The sequence below is a fragment of the Nestor notabilis genome, unplaced genomic scaffold, assembly GCF_000696875.1.
Source record: "Nestor notabilis isolate BGI_N333 unplaced genomic scaffold, ASM69687v1 scaffold19022, whole genome shotgun sequence".
Classification (NCBI taxonomy): Eukaryota; Metazoa; Chordata; class Aves; order Psittaciformes; family Psittacidae; genus Nestor; species Nestor notabilis.
The window spans coordinates 25,824-40,288 of NW_009919907.1; the positions used below are offsets into that span (position 1 = coordinate 25,824).

At 39.0% G+C, this 14,465-nt stretch overlaps 1 protein-coding gene across 1 annotated transcript in view; it reads left to right on the plus strand.

Moving 5' to 3' along the window:
* Positions 1-13,904, plus strand: part of RANBP9 (RAN binding protein 9) — a 39,418-nt gene extending 25,514 nt beyond the window's left edge. The window contains exons 6-14 of the mRNA XM_010010455.1: positions 964-1,148; positions 1,939-2,051; positions 3,380-3,488; positions 4,887-5,077; positions 6,854-7,001; positions 8,704-8,777; positions 11,164-11,315; positions 12,007-12,118; positions 12,955-13,904. Coding sequence (XP_010008757.1) covers positions 964-1,148; positions 1,939-2,051; positions 3,380-3,488; positions 4,887-5,077; positions 6,854-7,001; positions 8,704-8,777; positions 11,164-11,315; positions 12,007-12,118; positions 12,955-13,085 — 1,215 coding nt within the window. The 3' untranslated portion in view covers positions 13,086-13,904. The remainder of the gene's footprint in view (positions 1-963; positions 1,149-1,938; positions 2,052-3,379; positions 3,489-4,886; positions 5,078-6,853; positions 7,002-8,703; positions 8,778-11,163; positions 11,316-12,006; positions 12,119-12,954) is intronic.
* Positions 13,905-14,465: the final 561 nt, after the last annotated feature.

A 14,465-nucleotide genomic window follows, 5' to 3' on the forward strand; every position in this document is an offset into this window, starting at 1 on the left:
TGGCAGGATTTGCTTTTGGGCATGGTTTTAACAACCAGACTATCTTTCTTTAATTTCACTGGGTTTCAGTGTTCCTACTGACCTGCATGTTGGCAACTTCTTTATTGATAGCTTTAATTTATGTAGCATCTAGTTCTGTAGATCAGCAAACCTTTATACCATACCATCATTGATTGCAGTGTAAATATGATGTAGGTATATTTATAAATAAAAAAAAGCAACAAACCCCACCCACCCAAACCCCCAACTGATTGCATTGCCATTGCTGAGGTGCTTAGTTGCATTCAAGAAAGTTACTTGAATCCCAACAGGTATTTGGCATATTTCAGGTTTGCACAAAGACCTCATCTCTAAGCAAAAAGTAAAACTGAGACAACAATAAATGCTTTAAAGTCTTTTTCTAGATACAAGTCCAGGAATTCATGAGAACTTCAATGCACTGTTACAGTTCTTTTTAGGCGCTACACTTGGACTTTGAGGCTAATGAGGTCTCTATCCTGTCAGTTCTTACCGCTAAAATTCAGCGATGTTTTAAGTATTTCACCCCAAAAGGAAAATGGCCCACTTTGTAAGTTTAATTTTTGTTCTCTTTTTAAAAGAAAAATCCTGGTCTTTAAAAATAATTTAAAAATTGGTATTGAATATTTTGTAAAATTGAAACCAAAAGTTGTAAACTTTAGCACAGTTTAAAAAGTTAATTTCCTGACTAGGAAGGGAATGATCAGTAAGGCTTTCGTATTTCAAAATAAAAAAAAAATAATTATGACTTCTGGGAATAAAATTAATCAGTCATTTTATTGCTGGATTGGTAGAAGTTGCTTTAACTGCTGGGCAGATGATCCAGAGGTATTTGCTGCATCACACCACTAGTAGCAGTGGGGATATTATTACAGAGATGAAGAAAAAAAAAGAAATGAAGCATTTAGAATAAGAGGAAAAAACTAATTAAAAAATTTCTTGCAGCCAAACTTGTACCCTACAGTAGGGCTTCAGACACCAGGAGAGGTTGTGGATGCTAATTTTGGACAACACCCGTTTGTATTTGATATTGAAGACTATATGCGAGAATGGAGAACCAAAATTCAAGCACAGATTGACAGATTTCCAATAGGAGATCGAGAAGGAGAGTGGCAAACAATGATTCAGAAGTAAGACTTTGAATATTCTTAATTAAAAAAAAAAAGGTTATTAATTGCATGATTCCAGAAATCTTTAAAACATTGTACCTACTGTGCAAAACAATACGGGTACAAATAGTTTTGTTAACAGGTTGATAAACAGTTATAAATTCGATCATGAATAGATGTTTGGGGAAGAGTTCTCTGCATCATTAATAATTAAGAGTTTATAATGGAATGGAAGCATTCTGATTTGCCCTATCTCATGTGCAGTGGGGAGAAAAATTGACATGGTTTTAATGGGCAGTTTTAATACATTGGGCTCTGGAAATTTCCCTTTGTGTTCTCAGCCTTTGGCATACCAGGTTAAGTTGTGGCTCATTAGCGTCTCACTTGAAAATACGGTGGTGTGCCCTTGCATTTCTTATTTCTTCAGTGAAAACAAGTAATTAGTGTGCAGAAATTTAACTTCAGTGTATGTAATGAGCAAAAAAAGACACTTAATTAGCAGGTACTATTTTAATTGAGCCTGCTTTTGGGTGATGAAGAATTTTAATTCAAAATTCATCATAATCAAATGGTACATTGATTTTTTTTTTTTTTTTTTTTTTTTTTTTAGATGCTTTTTCTGTACAGTGTTTTGAAGAAGGTACTGGCCTGTAACTGAATTCATATTTTCTGACTTGTTTCCGAATTTCAAGTAGAATTATTTATTCAGTCACTTTTTTCAGAAAAAAAGGGGGTTTATGTTCAGGAAGTTCTTGATCTCTTTACTTGTATGTAATGTGTGTTTCTGGGTTTTGTTTTTGTTTATTTTTAGAATGGTATCATCTTACTTAGTTCACCATGGATACTGTGCAACAGCAGAGGCATTCGCCAGATCCACAGACCAGACTGTGCTAGAAGAATTAGCTTCCATTAAAAATAGACAAAGTAAGGCTGGAAAGCATGTTGCATCTTTTTTTCTCCTCCCTTAAACAAATACTATCTACAGCTTTCTCTTAAGCATCAGTGTAGAATTTCCTTTCAGCGCTACTACGTAGTACTGTTCTTTGCTGTAAAGTTACACACGTATGAACAGCTGGTTAAGAACAACTTCCACACTAACACTTTGGAACTTGTTTGATGTAACAGAATGTGGTAAATTACCTGTTGTCTTTCTCTTGAATGGAAAGTTGTGATCTGTCGTAAACAAATGTGTGTAATGTCTCTAAAGGAGTGTTTGTGAGAGCTAATGTTCAGTCACAAGCAGGGATATAAAACTTTAGTCTTGACAAACTTCTGTTTGTCAATATTTTTATCTTAATAGAAAAGGGGTAGAGTTTAGAGAATGCTTTGTAAGTTAAATCAGATTTGAGTTTTCCTGCTTACAGATGTGAGGGGGAAGAGGACAAAGAGAACTAACAGCAATTCAGTTCTAACTTACTGTGGCAGTGTTGTTTGGCAGCCTGATGAAACACTGCCTCCCCTGTTTGTTGAAATCCCTGCTGTACAAACACAAGCATTTGTGTGACTGCATGACATACCACATGGGGAAACTGCTCTGGCTGAAAAACAACCCATTGCTCGGGCTGGTTTTCATTTTGGATCAGTTTCGCTGTTGGTGGATAGAGCTGTGAGGCTGTTTGCTATTTGTGCCAAGTTACAGCAATAGAAGCATCAGCTAAAGCATGGACTGGTATGGGAAGGTTTAGTCAACTGTAACCTGACTGGAAGTATGTGTTGTAGGTGAGAGAGACTGAATTTTGTTTTTCTAGTCAAAACTGAACCTGTGGGAGTGGGACAAAATTTGGATATTCTTGGGTGATGATAGTTTGGGCTGTGTTTATTCATAAAAGTGTGAAAATGAGAAATCGCAGAAGAGTGTCTGCAATCTTAATCTAATCTAAACGTGCAATCTCAGTACAAAGCAGTTGTATGCTGGCAAAAAACAAAAATACTGAGTGCTCACCTAGATATATGTAGATGGAGTGCAGTTCTTAAATTTTCCTATCAAACATTTTGAGGAAGCATGATCTTTCTTTACACTTTTTTTCTAAGAGGAAAAAACCTTGTTGATTGATGGTTGCAGTGTCTTTTTACTGTTAATTTACATGTATTAATCCATAAACTGTCCATTTAACTGATGTTGGTTTTGGTGAGCAGAGGTTCAGAAACTGATTTTGGCAGGATGAATGGAGAACCCATTGAAACAACATAACAGCTGTATCCAAGTTTACTAGAAAAAAATCCTAATCTCTTATTTGTTTTTTGGTGAACAGGAATTCAGAAATTGGTTTTAGCAGGAAGAATGGGAGAAGCCATTGAAACAACACAACAGTTGTATCCAAGTTTACTAGAAAGAAATCCTAATCTCTTATTTGCATTAAAGTGAGTCTTCAAATTATACAGATGTGTGTTTATAGATGGCACAGTACCTTCTGAGACAAGACAGTTACTCATTTAAAGCTTTCACAGAAATTTAAACAGTTAAGCAGCATTTTTTAGAAAATGTGTATAGTTCACTTTTTTATGCTATATTATTTGCTACATGTTTAACTAGGTTTTGTCATCAAGGTCCTGTTTTGCAGCATAATTCACATCACACTGTAGACTTGTTTTCTAGAACTAAGTTTTGCAATTTCTAAAATTGATTTTAATCAGTTTGGGCGTCAAGTAAAACTGAAAATGCAAACTGATAAAGTGTCATATTGAAGAAGGTTAAGAATCCTGTTGGCATACGTTCGTCTGTTCCTCCAAATGGGTAACTGACTTTAAAGACCAGTTTAAATGAGCTGTTTCACTCCATGTCACTTTATTAGAAACCACTGGCTAATACTGTGGAAACTGCATAATCCCAAAGAGTTCTCTTGGCTTCCCAGGCACACAATAGTCACCTTCATTCTGGCATTTTTACTTGCCAGCTGCGTTGATCCTCCAGAATTTTGTATCATGTTGTAGTGTTAAGAGTGCAGAAAAAAACCCTCTTATCTCTTATGAGAACAAAGCACTTCAATTTTTATGTTAAGTAACTTGGAATGTGTTTGAAGTCTGTCATGCTTAAGAGCTGAACAGAATTCATGTGGTAATACTGCAGGCTTACCAAAGAATTCACAAAATGTGAACATTCTGATGAAAGACTTCACTCAATAACATCAATTCTATGTTAGCTTTTTCTCAACCCGGCTGTCTAAATTTGCCTGTTCTGTTGAGGCTATAGAAGCCTAAACCGTAAAGCAGGAGTCCAAGCTTCCTTCAAGTCCATAGCAAAACCTCCGTATCTAAAATAAAATTGACAAAGAGCAACAGCCTCTAAAGAGAAGGTTTGTATGTGAGCTTGCTTTTCAGACTGTTTTTAGTGCAAATGTTTAATGTTAAGAGTTATTCAAAGCTTGCTGTTCCAGACAGTCAAAACTACGTTCTCATTTACTTTGAGAGAAATGACAGACATGACAAGGTAATGGCATACCCTTCTCATGAAATAACCTTGCCCCTGCCAATAAAATAAAACAGTTAAGAAAATACAGTTCAGCTTTCTGAACTTTGAGGACTTACTGGCAAAGCCTGTCCTTGAAGGATAATATTCCTGTTCTCCCTCACAGACTTTGTAATTGCGTATTTTTGGCTGAATACGCCAAAGCTTATTGATAATTGGGGTAACTGACATCCAGCATTTTGTTGAGTCAGACTTTTTTGTATATTTAACACTAAAAATAAATCATTGCTGTCACTGGTAAATTGAAATGTGTAAATGGTTTTATTAGCTAAACTTTTTTGCCTTTTGTTTAGGGTGCGCCAGTTCATAGAGATGGTGAATGGTACAGACAGTGAAGTGCGGTGTTTGGGAGGCCACAGTCCAAAATCTCAAGATAGTTACCCTGTTAGCCCACGATCGTTCAGTAGTCCTAGCATGAGTCCCAGCCATGGAATGAATATTCACAATTTGGGGACAGGAAAAGGGAGCAGCACACACTTTCCTGGTAAGTTAATGTGGGGGATATACCACATAGATTTGGATATACACCACCATGGAGGTTTTGGGGTTTTTTTGCAGTGAAGTATTGGGAGAAGTTGCAGATACTCACAAGACTGACAATTTGTTTCACTCAAGAGTTGATACTGAGTGCTTTGCATAAAATTATCGTTTTATTATTAAAATAGGCATTTCTCAGTCACTGGGGAAATGGAAATTATATAAATAGAAACAAATCTTTTTTGCATGTGCTCTTGGTTTTACTAATGGTTTGCAAAGTAGGTTGCCACTGATTGTAAGAGCTTGCTTCTGGGAGATGGAAGGTTCTGACACAAATTTCTGTGTCCTTTTGATGGTAATTTATGGCTTAGGCAAGGTGGTTTCAATCTAGTAAGTGATGTATATGATCCCATTTCCTGTGGTGGTTAGGGAATAGTAGGAACAGCTGCTTTTGTGTAGGAAATACCAAACTCCACCACCTAGCTTCTGGTAAAAGACTTTGCTGGCAGCCAAATTTAATCTGCACAGTTGAAAGAGTTCTGAGAGCACCTTGGTGGTGGTAAAGCTTCAGTGGGAAGCCATGAATGTTCAGAGCTGCCCCATTCCTCTGGCGAGATCCCTGCACCTTCCAGAGCAGAGCACCTCTGCAGAGAAGTTGGGCATATAAAAACGATACGTGAATGTGTAGTCTTTGAACCCAAGACTCTGAAGGTAGAAGAGGACATCAACTTTCACTTCTGTTTCATTCTTAAATCCAAACTGGAGCAGATTTGGGGCTCTCTTTCATTGTTTTTTTCTTCTTTCTCTCAGTGGGATTGGGTAGGAAGCCAGTGTTGTAGCCTGGCCACCAGAATACCTGCTGCCCTTGGCAAGGCAGCAGCTTTGCTTTTCTTCCCTCTGTGTCAAGACTATGCTATCATGTGTGAGTAGAGGTCCACTCGCACTTCGTGGTTGTTCTTCAGGTGGTTATTGGGATGCATGGTAGAAAGTAACTTTCTAATTTTGAAAATAGAGGCACCACTTAATAAGCAAGTTGATGAATGTATTATTAGAATTGGGGTTTGGGATTTCCTGAGTGGCAGCAACTGTTTTGTTTATAAGAAGTCCTTCCTGGGACCTGTTTCTATTAGAAGATACTAGGGAGCTCCTGCTTTTGGGCTTGATGGAACTGGTAATTACATGTTTGCTTCAAATAGTAGTTTCTTGATTACATTTTAGAAGGGTCAGAAGAGATTTTAGCCAGACATCATAATTTCACAGCATGGTGTAATTTCATTTAGCAAAGCACAATATTAACAATTACAATAATTATATGGGGAAGGAGGGAGGTAGTGTTTAAGTGTAGCAACATGTATTGTCAGCACTGAATTTTACTGTGTGTTTATCAAGAGAATTATGTGATTGGGAATTAGGAAGATGCCTGTCTGCTTCCATTCATAATGATTATGGTGGCCTAGAAAAGATTGTCAGACCTTTAGAAACAATGTACAAGTTCTGGAAAAAATGACTTTGTGCTGATGCAGTTTTCTGTTTCCCTGGTGTAAATGCAACTGGAAAAGCTTCTCATGTATGTGTTAGTACTTGTTAAATAATGCTTAACATCTGCACTGCAGAAGCCTTAAAGGATTAAATACCTGGATCACGGGGGCTAGGTATTTGGGTTTATTTGGTCTTGGTCAGTAAACTCTAGATTTGCCAGTGCAGCTATACTTACTTCACGTCTATAGATGGGTACTTACAAATAAGTTTATGGATGATTACAATTATTAAAACTTTCTTTCAGGGTTTGAAAGTACTTGCAGTAATGGAGTAATATCAAATAAAGCACATCAATCTTACTGTCACAGTAAACACACGACCACCAACTTGAATGTACCAGAGCTCAACAACCTAAATGTGTCAAGATCACAGCAGGTTAACAGCTATTCCAGGTGAATAAATTTCACATGCTTCTAACTTACAGTAAGGCTTGTGTTGTCCATGTGCTTGTATTGCAGAGTTGAGTTGTGAGTGGGATCTTCTGTGATTTCAGTTTCTTTTCTCAAGGACAGTTAAAACGTTTAGTGTAAGGGGCCAAAGCCTTGTGATCATTTTAGTGTGCTTTGGTTTTGTTTTAACTTCTCAAGCTCAAAACACTTGTTTTCTCGGTTTTGGTTAAAGAAATGCAATAGACAAAAATAAATTACGTTGTTTATAGGTATTTATGGTAAGTTTTGAAGTTGTGTAGTGAGGATTAAGTAGCTCTGTGGCACTTGGGATTTTTATTTAAGCCAGTGACACTGATTTAAGAACATTGCAGGCAGGTAACAAAATGTTTTCCAGATACTCTGCATTTGTGGCAGTATCTGCAAAGTACCCGCAGTTGAGATGCATATGAAATCTGGACTCCCTTCCATTGCACACACAAGAATTGTTTGTCTACTCCAGTCACTGTCACTTTTGCAAGCATTCGATTCAGAGAATGAAAACAGATGTATTAACCAGGGTTAATACAGTTATTCATAGCCAGTAAATATCAAGCTTTGGGTTGCAGAGATGCAGCAGAACCTAATTTGATGTGAAATACAACAGTGCTTTGCCAAGACGGATTCCAAAAACTACCAGCTGGGATGTGATAATGCAGTGGTGAAATACAAAAAGTATTTCAGTTGGATAGTGCTGATCAGGGGGAAAGTAAAAGTAACGATTTACTACTTCATGATTTGTGTTTGCCTCTGCCAAGAAGTCTGACAGCATCCAGGCAACTTTAAGATTTTTCACAGGAGGGAAGGCAATTCCTTGGCCCACAGTGTTGCCCAATCAGGGAGGCCTTTTGGTTTCCTTCCTCAAAGGAAGCTGCGTATTTTTGGTTGCTTAGAAGCAAGATATTAAACTTTCTAATTGAATCTTTTCAGTCTTGAAAGAGGTTTCAGGTTGTCATTTTCCATGTCGAAATAGAACAGGCTAAAAAAAACCCCTTCAGTCCCCAAAGCCATGCTGGCATTGCACATTGCTTTTGTGACCTGCCACGAGCCAAGTGTGGTGAGCAGTTGTACACTCTGAATTTGCCTCTGAGTATCTCTTCAGTGTCATGGTTTACTCAGTATTTGCTTTGGGTTTTTCTTCATTTTCCCCTGTCATCCCAGTGAGAGTAAATGAAAGATCAAGGCTTTTGTAAAAGAATTACCTAAATATGATATTCTCAAAGTAGGCTGTATTTAGAGTTAACTGTGGGTCGTTTTTTTGGTTTGGTTTTGGTTGTTTGTTTTTTTTAAGTATATACTATGTTTTCTCAGTGGATATTCTCCAGCCTTTTGTACAGATGTATGTACAGATATATAAACAAGGTATGAACCTTTTGGTATGTGTTTAAGAAGTGTTGTACTATTCCTGAATAATGCTGGGCATGTTTAATTTTTCAGTATCTGAAAATGTTATTTTAGCAAATGCTAATGTTAGTAGAGAGAGCTTTCAAATGTCCCTGGTGCTCTGGTAGTACCACTTACTATGGAAAAAACTGTGCTCAAACTTCGTAATATTTAAGAGCAGTTTTTCAGTAGCCAAGATGAGGAAGTACTGTGCTGAAATTGTGAAGAAGATAACCCTAAGTGCTTAAATACGAGTAAAACTTGTTATTTATTACTGTCTTTGCAGCAATGATGTAGACATGGAAACAGATCACTACTCCAATGGGGTTGCTGAGACTTCATCCAATGGCTTCCTAAATGGTAGTTCTAAACATGATCACGAAATGGAAGAATGTGACACAGAAATGGGTCTGCAGTGATATTTCTTACATTTTTATTAAGTGATGGCAACAAGGTTATGTTTTTACTTGCAATGCTTCCCACCTTGAAAATTAGGGACATTAGCTCAGATCTTAATTTTTTGTTTGTTTGTTTTGCCACTGTTAGATGTGAATCTTAAAACCACTAATTCAGGTGGTCCAGTGCCAGTGTGACAACAGGAGAAATTGGTTAGCTCATGGATATTGGAACTAGCATCAATGTTGAAGGAAAGAGAGGAAACACCCTGTTGTGTAGGATGCCTGGGTTAGGGTCTGCAGATTGCTTCTCCCTCCTCCCCTAGTCCTCTTACCATTCTTGGTAAGAGGCCATCTCATGGCATCTTTGCACTCGACAGTAAGGGTAGAAATTCTGTATCACTTATATTGCAGAATGCAGAGTGCTAATATGAAATGCTCAAGAACAGAGCCATGTTTGGGAACTGAGATGTAAAAAAAAAAAAAATTAAATGTTTCCTGCCATAAAAAAATAATCCTGATTTACATAGTTGTGGTCTAAAAAATAACTTTGTTTCACTTAACCTGCTTTATACTCAGACATACCTGTTTAGTTTGTGACAAACGAGTTTAAATACCCTCTGATTGCCAGCATGCCACAAAAAGGTACTGTTAACTCTGTCAGCTACCGCGCAGTCAGATCAATTCAGTGCAGGCAGGCTGGAGCTCAGAGAGTGGTTGTTTCTGCTGGCCGTATCTGCAGCAGTGCAGCTGTTTCTGCAGTTGCGGAACTGTCTTCTCAAACACTTGATTTAACCAGGCATCAGTTAATAGGTAGTTCAGATGAAATGTGAAGCTTAGGGCATCACTGGTAAACTTTCAGAATGCAGCAGTACTCAGACACCTGTGAACACCAAGAACAGTTCTGATAAGCAGCTGCTCAGGCAGCTTTTGCTGGTAAATACCAGCAAGCTGGTGAGAAGCAAATGTAACTCTGCTACAGCCCTGGAGGGGGGAGATGCAAATTTCCAGCCTGTGTTCCCTACATTATGTTCTGCAACTGGCTAATAACAAGGCCTCATTTCTGTGACAGAGAAGACAAACCACTTTTTCACTCTCTTGCAGCCTTTTCCACAGAGGCTTGCCGTGACAGACATGAAGCGGCTGCACAGGGCCCAGAGTTGTTTGTGATTTGGTTTGGCTTTTTAATGTAGTTGTTTTCTGCCTGTGGAAAGTGATGTCCTAGATTGGACAGCAGCAACAAACATCACTTCCTGAAGATTTCTGGGTGCTTCACCTTTGTAAAAAGGAAATGTGGCTCCTCAACCTACACTGTTTACTCCTCGCAGTTTGAATTTGGTGGCTGTTTTGTTGGGTTTTTTTGCTGTTTGAAGTATTTCTATATTCTCCTTAGTGCTGTGTATGTAGTGTTAAGCAGGCAGGTTTTTTCCAGTGGTGACATGCTCACAACCAAGAAAAAAGTAAAGAGGCCTTACAAATCCTTGCTTGAAATAGCGGTCAGAATACATCACTAGAAAGTAGTGTTAACATCGGGAACAAGAACGGTTTGGTAATTACAGTGTACATAAAATTCTGATTCAGAACTTTATTCCATTGACAAAAAGCAAGGAATGGATAAATGCCCCTTTGTTTGTTTGTTTTGGGTTGTTAGTTTGGGTTGTTTTTTTTTTGTTTTTTTTTTTGTTTTTTTTTTTTTACAGACTGCTTTAGCTGTATATTTAAAAAAGGCAGAACTTTGGGAGGAGGCAAGGGTTGATACCTAGTCATGAACTGCATTAGTATCTTTTAGAATCACTAGTGTTGGGGAACATTGTAGCAACCAGTAAAGAAATTGATTGCAGTGTTCTGCTTAATTACAAAGAAGCCTGAAATGTCAAAATTATTAAGCTAATATATTCTACAAGGAGTATGAACGTCATCTTGTCTGTTTGGGAGTTTAGGTGCTCTTACCCTGCATTATCAGTTCTGGCTTTGGCATATCTTTAGCAGTGCAATGCCAGAGAATTAAAAAAGCAGAACTTCTTTTTGTTGTCATTATTAATTTTAAACTTCCATAAAATTGTAGGGTAACATTTGGTTTACAGTCAAGTTAGTTTAAAATTCAGCATTGCGAAATAAACAGCATATGTAGACAGCCTTTGCCTTTAGTTAACCATAAGCCTCTAACACCTATAGAGGAGCTGCTGGGCAGTGGTCGGAACAGGGGTACGTTATGCCAAGGTCTCTGGCCCAGTGTGCTTTCTCTCTGAGAAGACAGATGTCTTTCGAGTGAAATCAGGGCAGGTTCTGTAGATCCGTACATTGTTCTTGTCAGCTCTATTGGGGTGATGATGACGCTGTCATTTTTGCAGAAGTAGATTCAAGTCAGTTGAGACGTCAGCTGTGTGGTGGCAGCCAAGCGGCTATCGAAAGGATGATACATTTTGGAAGAGAATTGCAAGCAATGAGTGAGCAACTAAGAAGAGAATGTGGCAAAAACACAGCAAATAAGAAGATGCTCAAGGTATATTTAACCTGGAAGTTGTGGCGTTAAGGGGAATAACTGTGCTGCCCAGCAGAAGCTTCCCACAGCATGCGGCATGGCAGTACTGTGCTGCTTTAACTGCTGTGCCTATTTGTTGTTGTTGTGGTCCCAGAGCAGTGTTCTCATCAGCTGTGATGGAGCACTGTCTCCTGCCTTGCCTGTGTAGCACATTCACCCGGAAGATACTTTCATGCTGTACTACGGTTAAACCCAGAGATAAATACAGCACTTCTCTCCATCTCACTTCTGGCCATGTAACTTGGCATCTTGAAACAAAGTGCTGGTTTCAGCTCTAATGATAATGATCCACAAGAAAGAGGATTGATACAGATGCCCAAAATGTGCTCTCTTTGGTACTCTGATAATCAGTTTACCTTGATCTAAGATGACTCTGGAAAAGAATTCCCCTATCAAAGACTGACTGCATGCAGTTTTCAGTTTGTTTTCTGTTCCCCCATCACTGACTAAAATACCACTCTCATTTGTCTTTCTGTTGGGGGAATACACTGCTTGCTGAACATGGCACAAGTCCTGTTACGTTTTCTTTTTTATCCTTTTGTACTGATGAAGGACACTGACAATCACCTTTGTGATTCTGAATCAGAATGGGTGAAGAAAATAGTCTGTGTGTTCACAAGTAGCATAGGTAATAAAAATCATCTTTCCACAGGATGCGTTCAGTTTACTTGCATATTCGGATCCTTGGAGCAGCCCTGTTGGAAATCAGCTTGACCCGATACAAAGAGAACCTGTGTGCTCTGTACTTAATAGTGCAATACTAGGTGAGTACATACAAGCCCGGTGGTTTGTACATGTGGTGTGGAGCACCTTTCATTCCAGAGAGGGAGCACTGATGCCCACCATGCACCATCTGCTGGGCTTGGTACAGGGCTGACTGAATGATTAACAAAGTGTAGTGATGTCATGTACACTCTTGTAGTAGAAGAGTTTTTCCCTGTCTTCTCTCCTGTGAAGACAGACTGAGGAAGTGCACTTGTTCAGCTTGGAAAAGAGAAGGCTCCAGGGAGACGTTAGGTGCAGCCTTCCAGTACCTAAAGGGGCCCTATTATAAATCTGGAGAGGGCCTTTTGACAAGTGCATGTAGTAGGACAAGGGGGAATGGCTTTAAGATGAAAGAGGGGAGTTGTAGATTAGGTATTAGGAAGAAATTATTTACTGTGAGGCTGGTGAGGCCCTGGCACAGGTTGCCCAGAGCAGCTATGTCTGCCCCATCCCTGGCAGTGTTCAAGGCCAGATTGGATGGGACTTTAAGCAACTTGGTCTAGTGGAAAGTGTCCCTGCCCATGGCAGGGGGGTTGGAACTGAGTGAGCTTCAAGGTCCCTTCCAACCCAAACTATTCTGTGATTGTATGGTAGTTATGGGAACATGTTAATGTAACAGATGTAGTCATCTTTGTTCTTCAAAGCAAAAAGGGTCTGTTCAATAATGGTATTACGCAGGGAATTCGGAAGTGTCGCTTTGTTGTTCCTGCTCTGTCTTGATGTAAAAGCAAAGAGAGGAATTGTGTATGAACAATTTAAGCTTAAAATCGAAGTTTTCAGTGTATTACCATGAAATTAATGAGGTGTTTTAACTGCTGCTGTGATTCTTTTCCAGAGACTCACAACCTGCCAAAGCAACCGCCACTTGCCCTGGCAATGGGACAAGCGTCACAGTGTCTGGGATTGATGGCTCGATCAGGAATTGGCTCCTGCGCCTTTGCCACAGTGGAAGACTACCTACACTAGCTATGCATTTGAAGACCTGAAAGGTGTTGTGGCATATTCAACATGGAAAGTAGGCCAGCTCTGCTGACTGGAATTTGGGATTTTAATTATGTACTAAGGACAAGTCTGTCGCTTTATGTTGCTTCCTAGTTTACAGCATGATGCAAATGATTTCTAACTTAGCGTTAGGAGAAAATTTCCATCTTGAAACCTCTTAGAGAACTAAGAGTTGAAAATGTCACTGATAATGTCAGACATCCAGATTGACAAGTACCGGTCCTTTAAACGATTGTCCAAAACAAACCAAAAATCCTGCTACCTTGTGGTAGGACGGAAGAGTGGAAAACGCAGATGTATTAGCATGTGGGTGATGCAGACGTCAAGCAGGATGACTTGCCAACCTCCACCCCCATTGTTACATAGTTCAATCAGTGTAATTTGCAAAATGCAAATGGTTTGGATATATAGTGTTGATGGGAAGAAATGATATTTTTTAATGTGTACTGTAAAACTTGAATTACTCAGGAGCTGAGTGAATATGTTTGTTGCTACTTACAATCCCAACCTGTTGATCTTAGTAGGTTTTTTTCTTTTTGTTTTAACATGGTCTTTTCAACTTTGTTTCCTTGTTTAATTACAGACAGCTTCTGTTGTGTAGACTCACCAGTTTAACTGTTGTATTATAACAGTATTACATGTCAACACAGTGTGGTTATGACCTATTTATATAAAAACCAAATATTTAGTCAATTTACAGTCTTAATTTAATCTTTGTACACCTTGCATTTTTAAAAGTGCTTAAATAGTACTATATTGCAATAAAATGTAGTGATACCATAATTAACCAGCCATTAAAAACTTACTTCTACATACATGGTAGCATGGAGGTGTATGCTACATTTCCTCAGAGTTCTGCCCCAGGACAGCATTCCTCTGTCAGCCCATGAATTCAGAGCAGTGGCTCACTGCTCGAACAGGAGATGCTCCTTCCCTGCATGGGAGTACTGCAGTGCCTGGGCTGGTGGCAGTTAAAGGTTTGTGGTGTTCTTGCCATAAAGCCAGTTTAGGGAGCAGCACAGAGTCAGGGCACTGATGGAGCTTACTCAGTGCTCCCTGAAAATGGGCAAAAAAACCTTCCTTCAAGTATATGATCATCAGGCTGGACAGCACTGGCCTGCCATGTGAGCTGACTTAATGACTCTGGTACTAGGACACAGCCTTCCTCTAGAGATGCAAAGCAAAAATAACTGATTGCTGTAAGAAATGCGGGATCCAAAGCAGTAAGTACAACATTGTTCATCTTTATTCTCTACAAAGGAGCTGCCTCATGGAGGCAGTTCTCCAAGGCTGGTGGTAGGTCCTGCTGTTGTAAATCAGCCTGAAGCATACAGAGTCACTGCG